The following is a 17,460-nucleotide window of genomic DNA, read 5'->3' as shown; positions in this document are numbered from 1 at the left end:
GTCCTCTCTCCCCCCCCTTCTCCCTAATTTTTTTTTTTTTGGAGAAAAGAGGGGAGAGAGAGAAGAGGGATATAGAGTGAGAGAAGGTTGAGAGAGAAAGAGAAAAGAGAGAAAGGAAGGGAAGGAAAGAAAGAGGAGAAAGAGAGAGAGGAGGGCGAAGAAAGAGAGAGAAGAGGAGAGAGAAATAGGAGAGAGAAAGAGAGAAAAGGAAAAGGAAAAAAAGGAGAGAGAGAGAGAGAGAGAAAGAGGAAGAGAGAAGGGAGGGAGAGAGAGAAAGGAGGGAGAGGAGAAAGAGAAAGAAAATGGGAAAGGGAAAAGAGGGAGAGAGAGAGAGAGAAACAAAATGGGAGAGAGAAAAGAGGAAGAGAGAGAGAAACAAAATGGGAGAGAGAGAGAGAGAGAGAGAGAGAGAGAGAGAGAGAAGGGGGAAGGGAGGGAGAGCAAGGGAGAGGGGAGAAAAAGGAAAGACATGGAGAGAGAGCGAGAGAAAAAAGAGAGAGAGAAAGGAGGGTAAGAAAGAGGAGAAGGAGAGAGAGAGAGAGAGAAGAAGAAAGAGGGGGAGAGAGAGAGAGAGAAAAAAAGGGGAGAGCGAGGAAAAGGAGAGAGAGAGAGAGAGAGAGAGAGAAGAAGAAGAAGAAGAAGAAGAAAGAAGGGACGAGAGAGAGAGAGAGAGAGAGAGAGAGAAAGACGAAGAGAGATGGGAGGAGAGAGAGGGGAGGAGAGGAGAGATAGAGAAAGATAGGGAATAGAGAGGAGAGAGAGGAGAGGGAGAAAGAGGAGGAGAGAGAGAGGAAGAGAGACGGGAAGGAAGAGGGAGAGAGAGAGATGGAAAGGAGAGAGAGAAGGGAGATAGAGAGATAGGAAGAGAGACGGAGAGAGATAGAGAGAGAGAGAGAGAGAGAGAATGGAGGGAGACAAAGAGGAGAGAGAGAGGGGGAAAGAGAGAGAAGGGAGAGAGGGAGAAAAAGAGGAGAGAGAGAGAGGAAGAGAGACGGGAAGGGAGAGGGAGAGAGAGAGGCAAAGAAGAGAGAGAGAGACGAAGAGAGATGGGAGGGAAAGAGAGAGGAGAGAGAGGAGGGAGACAAAGAGGAGAGAGATAGAGAGGAGGGAGAGAAGAGAGAGAGGAGAGGAAAAAAGAGGAAAGAGAGAGAGAGAGAGAGAGGATGGAGAGAAAGGAGAGAGGAGAGAGACAAAGAGGAGAGAGATAGAGAGGAAGGGGAAAGAGAGAGAGAAAGGAGAGAGGGGGGAGAAAGAGGAGAGAGAAGGGAAAGAGGGGGGAGAAAGTGGAGAGAGAGAGGAATGGGAGAGAAAAAGTGAAAGGAGAGAGAAAAGTATGTAAAAACTAATTTTAGAGTTTAAATAAAACCAGTTTTAATTTGGTTTAAAACTAAACTGAACCATAAAAACTGATTTTTAATAAACTGGTTTTCATAAAAATTATGGTTTCAGTTCAGTTTTTTATTTAAAAAAACTGGTTTATTTAAAACAGTTTCAGTTCAGTTTCAATTCAGTTCAGTGAAACCAATTTTTTTGCACACCCCTACTTATCGGAGCTCCTTGACACCATATATGTTGGAAGCTCTTGTATGCACTCAAGATTGGGTAATAGATGACCCATTTGGACTAATTGAAAATTTTGAAGAGATTGAAAAAGCTGAACAAGGTAATATATATTTTTTTCTTATTGCTTGTTTGTTACTAATTGTTAGTTTTCTATAATTAATGAGATATTTTTTTATGTAGGGAGAAATTCTTCAACAAATATTGGCACGCTTGTTTCTCTTGAAGATGATTAGAATATTGTAATGGGCCAATATTGTGTTAGTCTGTTAGATTTGAATTAGTTTATTTTAACTTCATTTAGGTTAGTATCATATTATATCATATTTTGAATATTGTCATTGAACAAAAAGTAAGACCATGCTTTAGTTTATTAGTATGTGAATATTTTATGATTCTTTCAACTTTTGATTTAGAGAGAGAGAGGGGAGAGAGAAAGTAAAAGGGAGAGAGAGAGAGAAAGCGGAAGGGAGAGAGAGAGAAAGGGGAGAGAGAGAGAGAGAGGGAGAGAGAGAGGGGGGATAGAGAGAGGAAGGGGGAGAGAGCGAGAGAGAGAGAAAGGAAGGGGAGAGAGAGAGGAGAGAGAGAGAGAGGGGGGGTAGGAAAGAGAGAGGAGAGAGAGAGGAGAGAGAGAGAGGAGAAGGGAGAGAGAATGGGAAAATGGGGAGAGAGAGAAGGGAGAGAGAGTGGGTGGAGAGAGAGAGAGAGAGGGGGAAGGGGGAGAGAGAGGGGGAGGGTAGGAGAGAGAGAGGGGAAGGGAGAGAAAAGGGGAGAGAGAGGAAGGAGAGAGAGAAAGGGAAGAGAGGGAGAGAGAGTGGGAAAGGGGGAGAGAGAGAGAGAGAGGAAGGGGGAGAAAGAGGAGGAGAGAGAGAGGGGAAGGGGAGAGAGAGGGGGTAGGAGAGAGAGAGGAGAGAGAGAGAAAGAGGAGGGTAGGAGAGAGAGAGGGGAAAGGAGAGAAAAGGGGAGAGAGAGAGAGAGAGAGAGAGAGAGGAAAGGAAGAGAGGGAGAGAGAGGGTGTGAAAACTAGTTTTAGGCATAAACCAGTTTAAACTGATTTTTTTAATTAAAACCAGTTTTATTTTTATGAACTGGTTTAAACTGGTGCACTGTATTATAAACTGGTTTAAAACCAGTTTCTTATATGACAAAGCAGTTTGGTTCAGTTTCTAAACCATTTAAAATGGTTTAGTGCAGTTTCAGTTCAGTTTATGAAAAAACTGAACCATGCACACCCCTACTTCTATCCAAGAACAAAACTATTAGCAAAATTCTTATGGTTCATATATATATGACATCATTTCACAGCTCAATAAAAGAATATTCTCAAATAGCATGCGTACATGAATTCCACATGTTAGATTAGTTGACAGTCATATGATATATTTAAACACAAATACATGATGACTGATTTTCCATATGCATGTAGTATTTTTGTATTCGTTTGTATATCAATAAAATCTAAAAGGTGTTTATAACGGTGAAGATATATATAACACAACCCCTCCCGAAACACAAATTAGTACTTTATTTCTACTGTCTTAGCAATCAAACGTCTTAATTCAAGCTTATACAGTTATAGCAACATATACATTTTATTCATAAAAAAAAATGCCAGATCAAGGTATTTTACATGGGAAAATAAATAAACCTCGGATTCAAATTTCTATACTTAGTCCCTACTCAAATAGCTTATTGGCCATATCCTTTATTGTTTAACTGTATCATATATTTCATGCGAATACCTTAGTCATACTAGCATACGCATACCTATTATTATTTTGATTCCTTATGGCAACGTTTCCTCCATGCGCATAGGACGTCACACATGATTGGAGTAAGCCAACAAAATAGTCACTAAGGTTGCCAACCAACTTTAAATCCTCCCCTAAATTAAAAAATCTCAAGAGGTCCTTGATACTGTCAATACTAAGAACCAATTTGATCAGCTTTTCCCGAGCTAAAAAGCTGGAAGCATTTGTAACTATGGTGTGTTTGGTTGGAGGTAAAAAGGGAGTGGAAGTTTTCATAAATGAATCAATGTATAAGAATACAGAGATCAAGCATGAAATTTTCCACTCCAATTTTTACCCCAACCAAACAGACCCTTAGGGATAGATTTAAAGTTGGATGATGCCAACTTCAAGACTAATTTAATGGCTTACTCCACAAGTTTGTCTCAGGGGAGAATATACTGGTAGAAGCTAAAAGTATGTACATTGTGAACCTTACGCCATGCCATATTCAATGTGACTGGTGTTTCTTTGCTCTGCCTTGAGTAACTGCTGATTCGTCTCTCTTGGATGCCTCAGGTTTACGTGCCCATGGTGGTGCTTGATCTGGACCATAGCGGTAATCATAGAACAACTCCTCACTAGCATCAATATGTTCCTTGGCAAATATGCCTACTCGGTGGTCTCCAGCAACCAACATCACCTACGCAGCCAGAACAAGTGGCCAACAATTGGACAATTTAAAGATCAATTTCAAAATACTGATACTTAAAGGTCAAGGTTTCTTTCATTGAAGAAAAAAATGGTTAAGCTTTGGAACTCCCCAAAAACACGAGTTTCTGGCCTCACCTTAGCATAGCAGTTGGGATTTGAGGAGTGGTTCGCAAATTTCAACTTATCTCCTTTGCGATAAGCATCAAGAACATACTGTAAAGAGATAGATATTACACGTAGAGTCATAAGTAATCATAGGAAACCTCGGTAAACTATAGCTTTCCATGAAAGAAGCATAAAGGAAAAGTAGATTGATTATAGCATAGCTAAAAAATATACATCAACTAAGAATTCCTATTGGCTGAGGTCTACTGTGTCACAGACTGTCTCTACTAAAAATTTCAGCCAGAAAATCAGTGGTTTACTATCATAACATGTTACAAAAAAAAAAAAAAAAAATATATATATATATAGTGCAGTTGAAAGGTAAAAGGAATATGATCGATCACTCCTTAAAAATTACAAGGAACCTCAAATCAACAGGAGCCAGAAAAAACCACAAATTTAGATAAAATGTGGGTGACACGAGCCACATGCCTGATCATTTAAGTCGAATAGGAAAGAGGAGTTTGCACGATCATATATTTTCCCACGTTTATCTGCTTCTCGGTGGGAGATCAGTTCCCCTGTGTACTCTCCTAGATAATCATTTTTGTTAACTGGGTTCTGAAATGTTATCACCAATGAGTAACAGGAACAAACTAAAATTAACAGAAAACAAACAAGTCCCATGAATCTCAAGTCTCAACCTTCAAGAAGGCTCCCCATCCTGCAATATCAGACTTTGCCAAGAGAATCTGAGAGGCATAAGCATAAGAACAATACACTTGAGGCAGACATAATTGCATCACCCAATCATGATTTTTATTCATAAAAATAAGAATGGAATGCAGAAAATATTAAACAAACAAGCTCATGGTTGCTAACCCTCTGTTGCTGCCTCAAGAGAAGCCTCATATTTCCACATTGACCATCTCCACGACGAGGGGGCTCCCCTAATGAACCATCCCCACAACTGAATGAAGAATGTAATATTTATAAGTAATCATTGGAAAATGTTCAGAGGGAGGCAAGACATCAGTCCAAACTCCAAACAACATATCCGAGGAAAAGGTTAAGAAAGTTTTAACAGAAGTACCAAAGTAATTGCTGTGGTTTCAATTGACATTAAGGTTATGGTGAAGTTGAAAAAAATCAACTGACAGTCTGTCTTAGTAACACAATTATCTGTCCAGCAATTACCTATTTTTTTGGTTTAAGAACTGCCTTACATTTTCTTGAAGGATAAACGATTTACCAGTTTAATTACTCTAGAAGGCTATATAGTTTTAATCAATTCTCAATTTGATCTCCTACAATTTAAAAGTTTCTAATCAAGTCCCTATATTTATTTATTTTCTTTTTAAAAGAAATTCAACCAAGTTCTTACTACCATAAACTGATACCAAAAAACCATACTACATGGAATAATCAATGAATATTCTTTAAACAACCACCGGCATAGCCCATACCATGACCAGAAACACAATAGAACAATTCCATCATTAATAAAATGAAAAAAAGAGTATTATTAAAGAAGAAATCAAAAATTAAAGACACCCCTTCTTCATGAGAGAGAGAGAGAGAGAGAGATGTGGGTTAAAATAGGTGCATTGTTATGCCACCAGATCATGTGCATATGATGGAGTCAAGAATATTCCATCTGTTTAAGCAGTGATTTAATGTGAAAAGCTTGAGGTTATTGAACTCCTTAGCTCATATATTTATATACACTAAATCATTACAATACCTACTAAAGATAAAACACAATTATTCATAATTGATTCTAATCTAACCTAATTGATACCTAACAGCTAATTGACTGAATTATCTGAATATAATATCAACATCCCCCCTAAAGCTGGAGCATATATATTATATGCACCAAACATGTTAGAAATGTAATTACTACGAGGACCTTTGAGAGACTTTGTGAGAATATCAGCCAATTGTTTTGAATTAACAAATTCAGTGATAATTTCTTTAGATATAACCTTCTGCCTTATGAAATGACAATCCACCTCTATGTGTTTAGTTCTTTCATGAAATACTGGATTGGAGGCAATGTGGAGTGCTGCTTGATTATCACAATATAACTTCATTTGGTTAACTGTCCCGAACTTCAACTCTGAAAGGAACTGCTAGACCCATATTAACTCACAACTCACAAGCCACTAATGCCATGGCGCAATACTCAGCTTCTGCACTTGATCGGGCAACACCACTTTGTTTTTGACTTTTTCAGGATATAAGGTTTCCACTAAGAAAGACACAATACCCAGAAGTAGATCCTAATAGGAGAACCTGCCCAATCGGCATCACAATAGCCAATGACTTGGGTATTTCTTTTGTCTTTGTATAGTAATCCTTGGCCTGGAGCTTTCTTGATATATTTTACAATTCACATTACAACATCCTGATGATCAGTGCAAGAAGATTGCATAAACTGACTCACTACACTAACAGAGTATGAAATATCTGGTCTAGTAATAATGAGATAGTTCAGTTTTCCTACAAGTCTTCGATATCTCTCAGGATCAGAAAAATGTTCCCCTTGGTTAGGTAGTAATTTGATATCAGGATCCATTGGACTGTCAACAGGTTTGCAATTCAACAAACCTGTTTCTTCCAATATATCAAGGGCATATTTCCACGATATAGCAACATCACCTTTAGATTGAGCCAACTCAATACCAAGGGAGTACTTGAGTTTAAATCCTTAGTTTGAAAGTGATGAAACAGCAGTTTTTTCAACTTTGTTATCCCCTCATAATTATTGCTAGTGATGACTATATCATCAACATAAACAACCAGATAGATGCACTGTCCATGTGAGTTGTGTTGATAGAACACTGAGTGGTCAGATTCGCTTCTTTTTCATGCCAAAGCTTTGAACAACAGAGCTGAATTTGCTAAACCAAGCTCGTGGAAATTGTTTTAACCCATAAAGGTAGCGTTTCAACTTGCAAACCAATCTTGACTCCCCATGAGCGATAAATCCAGGTGGCTGCTCTATGTATACTTCCTCGTGAAGGTCTCCGTGAAGAAAAGCATTCTTGATATCTAATTGATACAATGGCCAATGATGGATTGCTTCAATACAAAGAAATGTGTGGACAGAAGCAATCTTTGCTACCGGAGAAAAAGTTTCTTGATAATCTCCATATGTTTGACTGTAACCCTTGGCAACCAAATGAGCCTTGAGACGATCAACTGAACCATCAAGTCCAACCTTAACAACATACACACATAGGGACCCAAACACTGAATTTCCAGGGGGAAGACAAACCAATTCCCATGTAACACTATACTCGAGCATTCATTTCATCAATCATAGCTTGTCTCCATTCTGGATGAGAAAGTGCCTCATTGACACACTTAAGAGTAGGTATAGAAGATAATGTGGAAATAGCAGCATAGTATGGTGGGGACAATCGATGAAAGCTCAAGAAATTATAAATTGGATGAGGATTTCTAGTGGTACAATTACCTTTCCGAAGAGCAATCGGAAGCTCATCAACAGATACAGTTTGATACGAAGTAGGGGGAACCAAAGGAGTAGAACATGTATCACCATCCTCTACCATCTCAGACTATGAATGATTTGGCCAAGGGTGACGGTGATAGACAATTAATGGTTGTTGTGGTGGAGTAGAAGCAATGGTTTGAGAAGAGAGATGAAAAATTAAAGGGGCTGAACAGGGGGCAGACGTGAAATTGGGCTGAGAAGGGTTGAACAGGGGCAGTGAAATGGATGGTTTAAAGAAAATAATGATGGAGAAACTTCTGACTACCACCGGTGCCAAAATCGGAACCAGGAATCACCAACGAGTTGAACGGCATTGATAGTGCTGAAAGCAGAGCTCCGGAAGGTGGCGCGTGGGCTTCACGCTTCGGCGGACTGATTGGACAAAAGCGGCATGTGGAAGCGCATGAGCAGCTCGCCGGAGGTGGGTTTCTGTGAGGTGACTGATCGGAACCTTCTGAGGTTGACTGTTGGCTTGATTTTCCCAGATAAGAGTGGCAAACTGATAGAACACCACACTGGTGGCTGAAAAACCAGAAAAGGGCTGGAAAACAGAAAAGAACCCTATGCTCCGATACCATGTTTAGACAGTGATTTATTGTGAAAAGCTTGAGGTTACTGAACTCCTCAGCTCATATATTATATACACTAATTAATCATTACAATACCTGCTAAAGATAAAACACAATTATTCATAATTGATTCTACTCTAACCTAATCTAACTTAATTGACACCTAACAGCTAATTGACTGAATTATTTGAATATGATATCAACACCATCTATTGCGATATATATATATATTTTTTTAATGGTGGATGGAAATTGGAAATGAGGGGGACGGGTGCTGCCTAGTATACAAGCATACTGCATTAACGCAAGATCCGAGAAATGGATTGGACCCCAGATAATGTGCATATGATGGAGTCAAGAATATTCGAACAATTGCAATATTTTTCTGTAATTTGGAAGGAAATGAGTGGGGTGAGGGGCTGCCCGGTGCACAAACATCATGCGTTAATGCAAGGTCTGAGGGAAGGGCCACACCTAATACTTCTCCAAACCAGAACTAAACATAATGATTGAATTATTGTATGGTGTCTTCTGAAATCAGCCTAGATATACAGATATGACGCAAAGGAGCCTAAAATTTTACACTTTGTCATGAAATACCTAAAAGGGAAAATAAGAGTCAGTGTGGCAGAATTGTTTGCATATAGATGTTACAGATTATCACTTTTTGAATGAACTATGAGAAATCAGACACATTAATTCCTTCCTAGGGAGGCATAAAATCAAGTTCACAGAAGAGATATTTCACACATTACCTAACCCAGCAATTTCGACAGACATCTGGGTCACATTCACGTCCAGCAGCAAAGCATGGGCATTGGCGACTTCTGCACTGACTCTTGGCACAATGGCATCCTCTAAACCGATTTTTGCAGCTCTTTGAACAACTGAAGGTAGAAGAGCTAATTTACTACATTTAAATCATAGCTTGTTAACAATTCCATTTTTCATGTTGTACAGTAGTAGTTCACAAATTAAGTTGAAAATGCATTTTAGGAGCCTTTCCAATCATGGAAAAGAAAAGTTTTGAAGAGAATAGCTTCATGTTTACAGTTATACTTATATATCTCTGTGTACTGTTTATTACTTTATGTGTTCAAAGCCTTGGCTAACCAGGTAACCATATTTAACCACCGTCATCAGATTCCATCAATGGCCAACAAAAACATGAACTACCCTGCAATTTTTTCTCCTATTTTGTTACTGAATAAGTTACTTAATTAAATGAAAAAAATGGACATACCCACAGTATTTTTCACAGCAATTTCCAACATTAGCACAAGGGCATTGCTTTCCACACATTGACTGACATCCACATGGTGTATACTGCTTGCAAGATTGATTTTTCCCATCAGCAATTCTTTTCCATATTGATGGATGGCCAGCAGACTTCCAGGAATATTTGAACTTCCTTGTTTTGCCCCTTTTCCTCAGCAGCCGGGACCTTGACGCAATATCTTGGTCCTAACATTAAAACACGCATTAAAAGCAATCGTGGCATCAAATGGTTGTGTACTGGTGAATGTTAGCACTGGTATCATTAAAATACTAGAATTTAATAATAGGAATTTGTATTGAATAGGGAAATCACTAACAATGTGCTAGTTACCCTAGAAATTGGGGAAAATAGAGGTCTGTACTGGTGAATGTTAGCACTGGTATCATTAAAATACTAGAATTGAATAATAAGAATTTGTATTGAATAGGGAAATCACCAACAATGTGCTAGTTAACCTAGAAATTGGGGAAAATAGAAGTGTAACTGTGTATATACATGGGTAGTGGAACAGTAAGTGCTCCACAATACCTCCAAGAGACAACTCTCAAAATGATCAATCACACCTAATTATTAATTAATCCCTTCTAAATTTTATAGTAACTAACTCCTCCAATTAACTAATGAGTCCTAAAAGCGCACAAAAAAAAAAAAAAGTAGGGTAGTGAAAAAGGGGTTGGTAGAAGTTGCTAGAGCAAAACTTTCTATAAAAAATTCAAGTTTGTAAAGCTGAACCTTCAGATAATACTTTATTACTTTTAAAAATATGAACTTATCCACACATAAGGAAACAAAACATGAGTAACAAGAATCTTTCTAAGGCTAAATTATAAGAAAGAAGAGTATAATATACATCAGCTCACAAAAGTAACTCAATCCCTTTATATGTAAAAACCTGCGGATGTTATTAGGATGCTAAATATAAAATGCCTTCAAACCTCTGATAATCAAATACTGTAACTATTTATTTCGTTTTTCTTTTTCCTTTGATAAAAATACAGTAATCATTCATATTTCTAAAAGTTCAATGTCAAATGAGATTATTGAGGCCAATGAGTTATAGCTCAAATGGCATAGTCTCCCCATACTCATTTAGAGGTCGCGGGTTCGAGTCTCCCTATCTTTGGTAAAAAAAATGAGATTATTGAGATACGCATATCCTACATCCACACAAATTGGGCTATATAAACATTTTTACACTAGTAAACTAAGTAACAACATTTTGTTACAATACAATAACCAAACCTCATCCCAAAAGGTGAGGTGTACTATATATGGAATGTTGCCTTTTTGATATTCACCATGCCTTAAAAAAGAAAAAGAACGTAAGGTAAAGATGTGGACAATAAACCAGGATTTCTCACCATGCATTGTGCATCAGTTTTTCCCTTGCAATCAGTGGTCGAATTTGAGGTAACGCTTGATATATGGGGCATTGACACTGCACCGGCTTGCATGTAATTAGCTATTTCCATGCAAGTCTTCAAGCCAGAAAGTAAATTTCTTGCTATGAGACAACTACATAGGATGATTTGCACATTAGATTAGCACAAAAAAAATTTAGACCTCCACAAATAGTGGGACATTTATGACTAGATGATGCATTCAGCTTTGGTTTTATTTACTACTGAACCATAACTAGGGAAGTTAACTGCACAAAGAATTCAAACCATGAATTTTAGGAATTCCACATTGCTTTGTTGAGAGAACATATAGATGATATATGTCAAACATATCACAAGTTCAATAGACAACTATGGAAAAGCTTTTGATTTAAGTACAGTACTGGTATTATTGGGAAGCATTAGTCAAATCAATTATACCGTTATTTAGTTAGGGAAGCGATGAAAGTTACTAGATGACAAATACAGTTTCCTTAAGTCTGTTCCCCTACTCCCCTCAGAAGCCCCCATCCCTCTGGTTGATATATATCATAGTTACTTTCCCCCACCCTTACCATTTTCCTTTCTCAAGTGAACTGCACAATAATTGCTTTTTGAGAATATAGTTGAAACATGATTGATTGCTTGTAGAAAAAAAAGGCAAACAATTTAATATACTCCATAAAAATTCACAGGAAAGTTCAACAAAAACTTCTTCAAAGTTGGTTTCTCTTTTTCCCCATAACTACGCATGTTGTCAAGGAAAAAAAATGCAATTGAAACTAACACATAAGTAAATGAAACATTAGACAGAAAGTCGACAGATACTTCAAACTAAATTTCGGACATCCTAGAATTCCAGAACACATTAATATGAGGTGAAATACAGATATCCATACCTGTTTCTGCCAAACATTTCTATTCCCTTCAAGTATAGTTCTTTCTCAAGAGGTTTCCAATCTGAGAAACTACGAATCCCATCAACTTGTTCTTCCATTGGATTCAAAACCTTGAACTCTGTCTCAATTGTAGCATCTTTTGGTCCATCCCCAACACTTTTGTCTTGCTTACCATGGAAAGTGCTAGAAAAAGTTACTGATTTATTTGAAGCATGTTCAATAGATTTGTCCAAATTTGCACTGGTGCCTTTACCTTCATCACATGCATCCAAGCTGTGGCTCTTTCTATGATCAATAATTGTAATATCCTCATCATTGGCAATTCTTTTCTGCTTTTTTGAAGAATTCTGAGAATCATCAGGAGGCAATGTTGAGACACATACTGCTGTGTCTAAATGATTAGTGTTCTTCCGTTTACCCACACTTTCTGAGACAGGAATATTTATATTCAGATCTTCATGACAATCAACTTCAGTCGAAAACGACATAGTAAGCTGATCATCTGATTCCTTGGTATTGGAGGATGCCAATATCGAATTTCCTTCTTCCATAATTGTGGATTTCTTATCCTGAAAAGATCTGATCATGGAATTCTCTGACAAACTTTTTATAACCTTCGACTGCAGGCAAATGAAATGGCAACGAGTCTTAGACAATTCCCTCATCAAACATATATGATACTTTGATTCGTTGCACTCAGAATTGGGTGCTTGGTTTTTTAACTCTAGACACACAGATATAGAGACACTCATTCATCACGTATGAAGCAGAAAGCATGTGTTATTAAGCCTGGATACATCAGATGAATATTTTGACTATGATAATATTGTAATTAAAAAACAGCAACATAGTAATGCCTAAGTGAATGAATAGTTGAAGGCATCACATCTAGAATACTATTGGAGGGAAAACCATTCTTCATTTGACCCTTTTTCATCTCTTTTGAAGTTAAAATCATGTAACAGCACTACTTGCCTATCTGCCTCTAACTATGAAACGTATGTCGAAGATGAAGAATACCTGAAGGTAACACTGTTCACTGCATGGAATTCTATCACCTTCAGGCCCAGACCAAACTGTCAGCTTCTCACACTGTCAAGGAAACCGTCAAATTTACTAAGTAGCGGAAATTGCTGCAAATTTAGTTTTGAAACAGTAAATCCTTAACATGGTCCTTCAAAGATATACTTGACATCAAGTTAATCGTCAAAATATTTTAGGACTTTGTTGATCTGACAATCAAATAGATATCAATTCAGTCCTTAATAATATTTTTTTTTTCTTTTTTTCATCTTTTTTTTTAGATTTTGAGATGATCCTTAAGTTATCGTTATTCTGTTCAATGAAGCGTCAAACTGATGTAACAATACTACTTTGATGTCTTGTATATATTTTAAGGATCAGATTGAGCATCTACTCTCTAAATGAACATATGAACAGATTCCTCACAGGGTATATTAAAGGCTGAGAACAACCGTGCAATTGACAGTCAAAAACCTGCTCTAGGGAAGGAGAAAAGAACACATTCACAAGATGTTAATTATCACATCAGATACTTCAATCAAGCTTAAAATGTTTTAAAATAACAATTTTGTATGTACCAGGCACCGGCGGCAGAAGAGGTTATCAAAAGAATCTAATGCAGCATTCAGGGTTTTCTCTCGATGAATGCCAACAGAAGATTCAAGCTCTCCTGTATCTTCTGAATGCTGGACAACATTTCTTAGGTTATCTTCCTTCATGATTTTGTACCGTTCCTGCATATGTTTCACAAAAGCCATTTCCCCAAGAATTAAAATGGCTTCTCGTGTATACCTCATTTACAATTCAATTTTAACAATCAAGCATAATAGCCTTGCTCATAAATTACTCTGTTACCTGAATTTCTAAACTGGTGCCCCCAACAAACTGGCTCACAATAGCCAATACATCTTCATTTATGCCATGTTCCTCAAATGCCATCCTAGTAAATTCAAAAGTCAACATACGAAAACTTTAAGAATACTTTCAAGAAAGGAGTACTTTGAAAATTTGATAAAGATGGAAAATTATGGGTGATGAATTCAAATATGGCACTACAAATCCTGCACAATCACAATACTTTGAGTTCCAACAAAGCATTGATGCTACTTTTAATTACATATGTTACTAAGGATTCATATAGGCAAGCTAAAATTTTTACTGTCAAGATCAATCATCAATTGCTTCTTTCCATGAATCTTTCTTCGAAAACTGATGGAATTTTTACAAACAACTCCATCATATCCATTTTAACCTACCATAGAAGTCGGTCTTCAGCCTCAGAAAATTCATGTTTTTCTTCCTCTGGTTCTGTTAACTCTTCCTCACTGTCACTACATATCAGTGCTTCACTTCCATGTTGGTCATAGTAGATACGCCTTCTTCCTACAACTGATTGATCTTCAGCCATTTTCTGATTTCTGTTACATGTGAAAGATTTGGAAATACAGAAGATATGTTAAACAGATGGAACAATCAATCAATTTTGAAATTTAAGTTTGTATGTCTAAATGGAATACAATTCATGAAACCCATAGTTTCCCCTAATGGCAAAAATTTCATATATGTAAAACCTAACTAGAACTTAAAACTTCAAACCTGCCCAAAAATATCCAAGATGTATATGGTGGTAATCCTTCAACATATGGGATCTTAATAGTTGTGGCAGGTAATATGTCTTGATTGCCATGGTCTTTATCTCCTGAACCATGAGAGAAAGCATTGAATTTACACAAAGGATGGTCGATTCTGGAAGAAAGCAAGGGACTTGCATTTGTTTCATCCCTCTCTGAAGATTCTCTACTTGATATTGCTGACATGATGACTGAAGTATGACATTTTAGCATCTTCTCATTCTTCTTAAGTTTTTCCTACATAAACATAAATAAGGGTAATTGCAAGCTGACCAGCAAGGTACAAAAAATAGAAAGGCATCGCCACATTGCAATTTTCTATTAGATACATTCAACACATTTTTTTTCCTAAAGTAGTCTTATCCTGAGAAGGCAGTAGAATAAACTAATTTGTTTGCAACTGATACAAAAGGTTAGAATTTGTAGTTGAATCCACAGCTTAGTGGTTAAGACTCTTGCATCCAAGCCTGGGGCCTCCTGTTTCCCTCTCCCCTTATTATCTTTGGTAAATTAAAAAAAAAATGTTACAATTTGAGCTATTAATTTTGATTGTGATTATTCACCTTAGCACAGGCAGTATCCAATTTTTCTAGGACAAGTGAAGAACTAAACTAACTACTCTACAAAATCTAGTGTGCTCAATATAGTTAGTGCCTTTAAGGTTTAATTCTGTTTTGCTCCATAACCAGTGAAAGAACAAAGGGAAATGGATCCTCTCAATTTTTTCGCAATAGAGAATGTAACGTGTGATATCTAACCCTTCAATATTTTCTCTCTCATATTTTTTCTTGGTCTCACTTATGGAATGTATAGTGAGAAAAAAAATTTGAGAGGATCCAGTCCAAGAACAAGGTTGTATGTCTTGGATGCATGACAGCACAATGAATAAGATTCAGTAAGATAACTAACTAAATGCAATAATTCCTGAGGTTACAATTGGGAGGCGAGGAATGGAATAAAAGGGAGGTTGTAGCCATTAGCCAAAAGGTGCTTCTCCCCGATGATCCATTCTCTAGAATGACTTCCATCCTAAGCATGTATATTTTTTAACTCTACAATTGATTCAATAATAAAGAAATTAATGATCCAAAATTTGAGGATATACTAATTAGTCTATGTTCCTGTTTTTCTCCCAATTGTTTGATAGCTACCAATATGTTTTGGGCCAGCAAACACATCTACAAAATGGACACAAACACAATTGCCGACTTACTTTAACAAAGACAATTCTCTCTGCCTGGATTTGCTTTCTCAACTGATTTATCTTCATCAACAAGGATCCACCAACACCATCATTTGCAGACTCCCCATGTTGTTTCTGTCATTATATCACAAATCATAATAATCATGTTCAGATATTACTTCAGGAATCAAAGCCCCTTCACGCATTTAAGAAAAAAATAGTGTCCTCAAACAAAAGAATGTGGTAAATTCCAATTCTCACACGAATTAGCAGATAAACTTGTACCATTTTATTAACAGTGAATCAAAATTCACGATCAAAGTGATCCTAAGCCCTATTCCTGAACTCTAGTGATTCTGGTATTCACAGTACAGAGAGAAAAAAAAAAACAGAGGAACAGAGTGGTTCTATCAGTAACAGTGAGTTCTCTTTGACTAAGCGATTAAATTCAAAATTCTCTGCAATAATCAAAATCAATTTAATTGAAGCACGTGATCAGGTAGCACTGATACTTAAATTGTTTGATTCAAAGAAAGAAACAGAACAGGGATAGCTATGAGTTTGGGGAGGGGGTAAAAGAGGAACTAACTCGAAGCTTAGAAGCAGAGTCACTGGTTTTGGAGACCATGGATGATGATGAGGTTGACGATGCGATCAGTGATGAGAGAGAGAGAAGTGCGTGTGTTGGTGCGTTGCGTTGAGTCTTTAGTGTTTGGAAGAAGAGAAGAAGGAGAAGAGAAGAGAAAGAAACGCTTTTGACACGTTTTGGTGTTATAGGGAAGTGATTAGTGAGTGTGAGTGACGTCGAGGTCTACAGGCTACAGCTACAGAGGAAACAGAAGAACGTAATTTCTGGCTGCCGTTTCATGTATCGCCATTTACTGTCTCTGCCTTTCTATCAAGTATCTACACTCATTATTTCCTTCCACGGCATTTTACGTTACTTTCGCGCACCTTTGGCTGTGGGAACTTTTAACTAATCTTTTTGGTCGATGAAGCTATGGGGACTGGGACTGAATTAATGTTTACATTGATACAAGTCAATTTGATTTCTAAAAAAGAATTAATTCGAGTCCATTAGTCATTTAATTTTTTAGCAACGTGTCTTAACATGATAACGTCAACAAAAAAGCTAATGAGAAGAGTAATTTATCCAAGTTAATATCTTTTAAAAATAATTAATTATCTTTTATCATAAAAAAATTCAAGCATTGACCATATTGAGTTATTGACCACGAAAGATTTAAATAAACTTGTTAATTATTAAAAATTTCATTCATTTGATCATTCTAACTAAACTTTAATTTTTGAAAGATGTCTTTAGTGGAGTATCTTACATGACAATATGATTTGTAACATAAAAATAACTCAACTAATTTGATTAAATAAAATAAAAATTAATTATTTTTTGTTAGTACGAATTTTGATTTGTTGCAAATTTACTCATAAAAATTGAGTTAAAAAAATCTCGAACGAAACCGGTTGATTACGCCTGATCAAAGTTTAACGGAATAAATATTCAACTATAAAAAAATAGAACTTTAATTATGAGATGAGTCGAGTCGAGAAGAACCGGAGTCAAAAGTTCATACTTGCACGTGATTTGATCCAGAAGTGCTATGTAGAATGTAAGACTTAAAGACTAAGGTAAAAGTAAAGACGTGAGATGTCCACCTTGAGGAATAAGGTCTTTCACAATCAAGACAAGATCATGAATTGTGAAAGTATGAGAAAAAAGAATTTAGATTGTGCCAAAAGAAATATTTTGAAACTATATGTATGTCTGATGAAGCTTTATATTATTTTAAAATATTTGATTTTACTCGAAAATGTATTTTTGAATCATTGAAGTGTTTGTTGGTATT

At 36.7% G+C, this 17,460-nt stretch overlaps 1 protein-coding gene across 3 annotated transcripts; it reads right to left on the bottom strand.

Annotated features, from left to right (window-relative positions):
* Positions 1-3,133: 3,133 nt before the first annotated feature.
* LOC112777406 (histone-lysine N-methyltransferase EZA1) lies at positions 3,134-16,589 on the bottom strand. Of its 3 annotated transcripts, XM_025821772.3 has the most exons (18): positions 16,185-16,537; positions 15,626-15,730; positions 14,378-14,649; positions 14,038-14,199; positions 13,637-13,721; positions 13,360-13,515; positions 13,208-13,255; positions 12,779-12,850; positions 12,012-12,378; positions 11,759-11,921; positions 10,842-10,995; positions 9,445-9,665; positions 8,957-9,088; positions 4,992-5,079; positions 4,814-4,861; positions 4,602-4,730; positions 4,140-4,217; positions 3,134-3,993 (listed from the first exon to the last, which is right to left on the bottom strand). In XM_025821772.3, the coding sequence occupies exons 1-18, from the start codon at positions 16,221-16,223 to the stop codon at positions 3,802-3,804; spliced, it is 2,511 nt and encodes an 836-aa protein (XP_025677557.1). In that variant the 5' UTR covers positions 16,224-16,537; the 3' UTR covers positions 3,134-3,801. The 3 variants fall into 3 exon arrangements, 2 of the variants coding, with proteins under 2 accessions (XP_025677557.1, XP_025677555.1); XR_003816083.2 differs by having other exon boundaries at positions 8,957-9,111; positions 11,759-12,378; XM_025821770.3 differs by having other exon boundaries at positions 11,759-12,378; positions 16,185-16,589.
* Between the last annotated feature and the right edge of the window lie 871 nt (positions 16,590-17,460).

Source organism: Arachis hypogaea, chromosome 19 (assembly GCF_003086295.3).
Source record: "Arachis hypogaea cultivar Tifrunner chromosome 19, arahy.Tifrunner.gnm2.J5K5, whole genome shotgun sequence".
In the NCBI taxonomy this organism is placed as follows: Eukaryota; Viridiplantae; Streptophyta; class Magnoliopsida; order Fabales; family Fabaceae; genus Arachis; species Arachis hypogaea.
The sequence above is the reverse complement of the archived record's forward strand: the minus strand, read 5'-3'. Positions and strand labels throughout refer to the sequence as shown.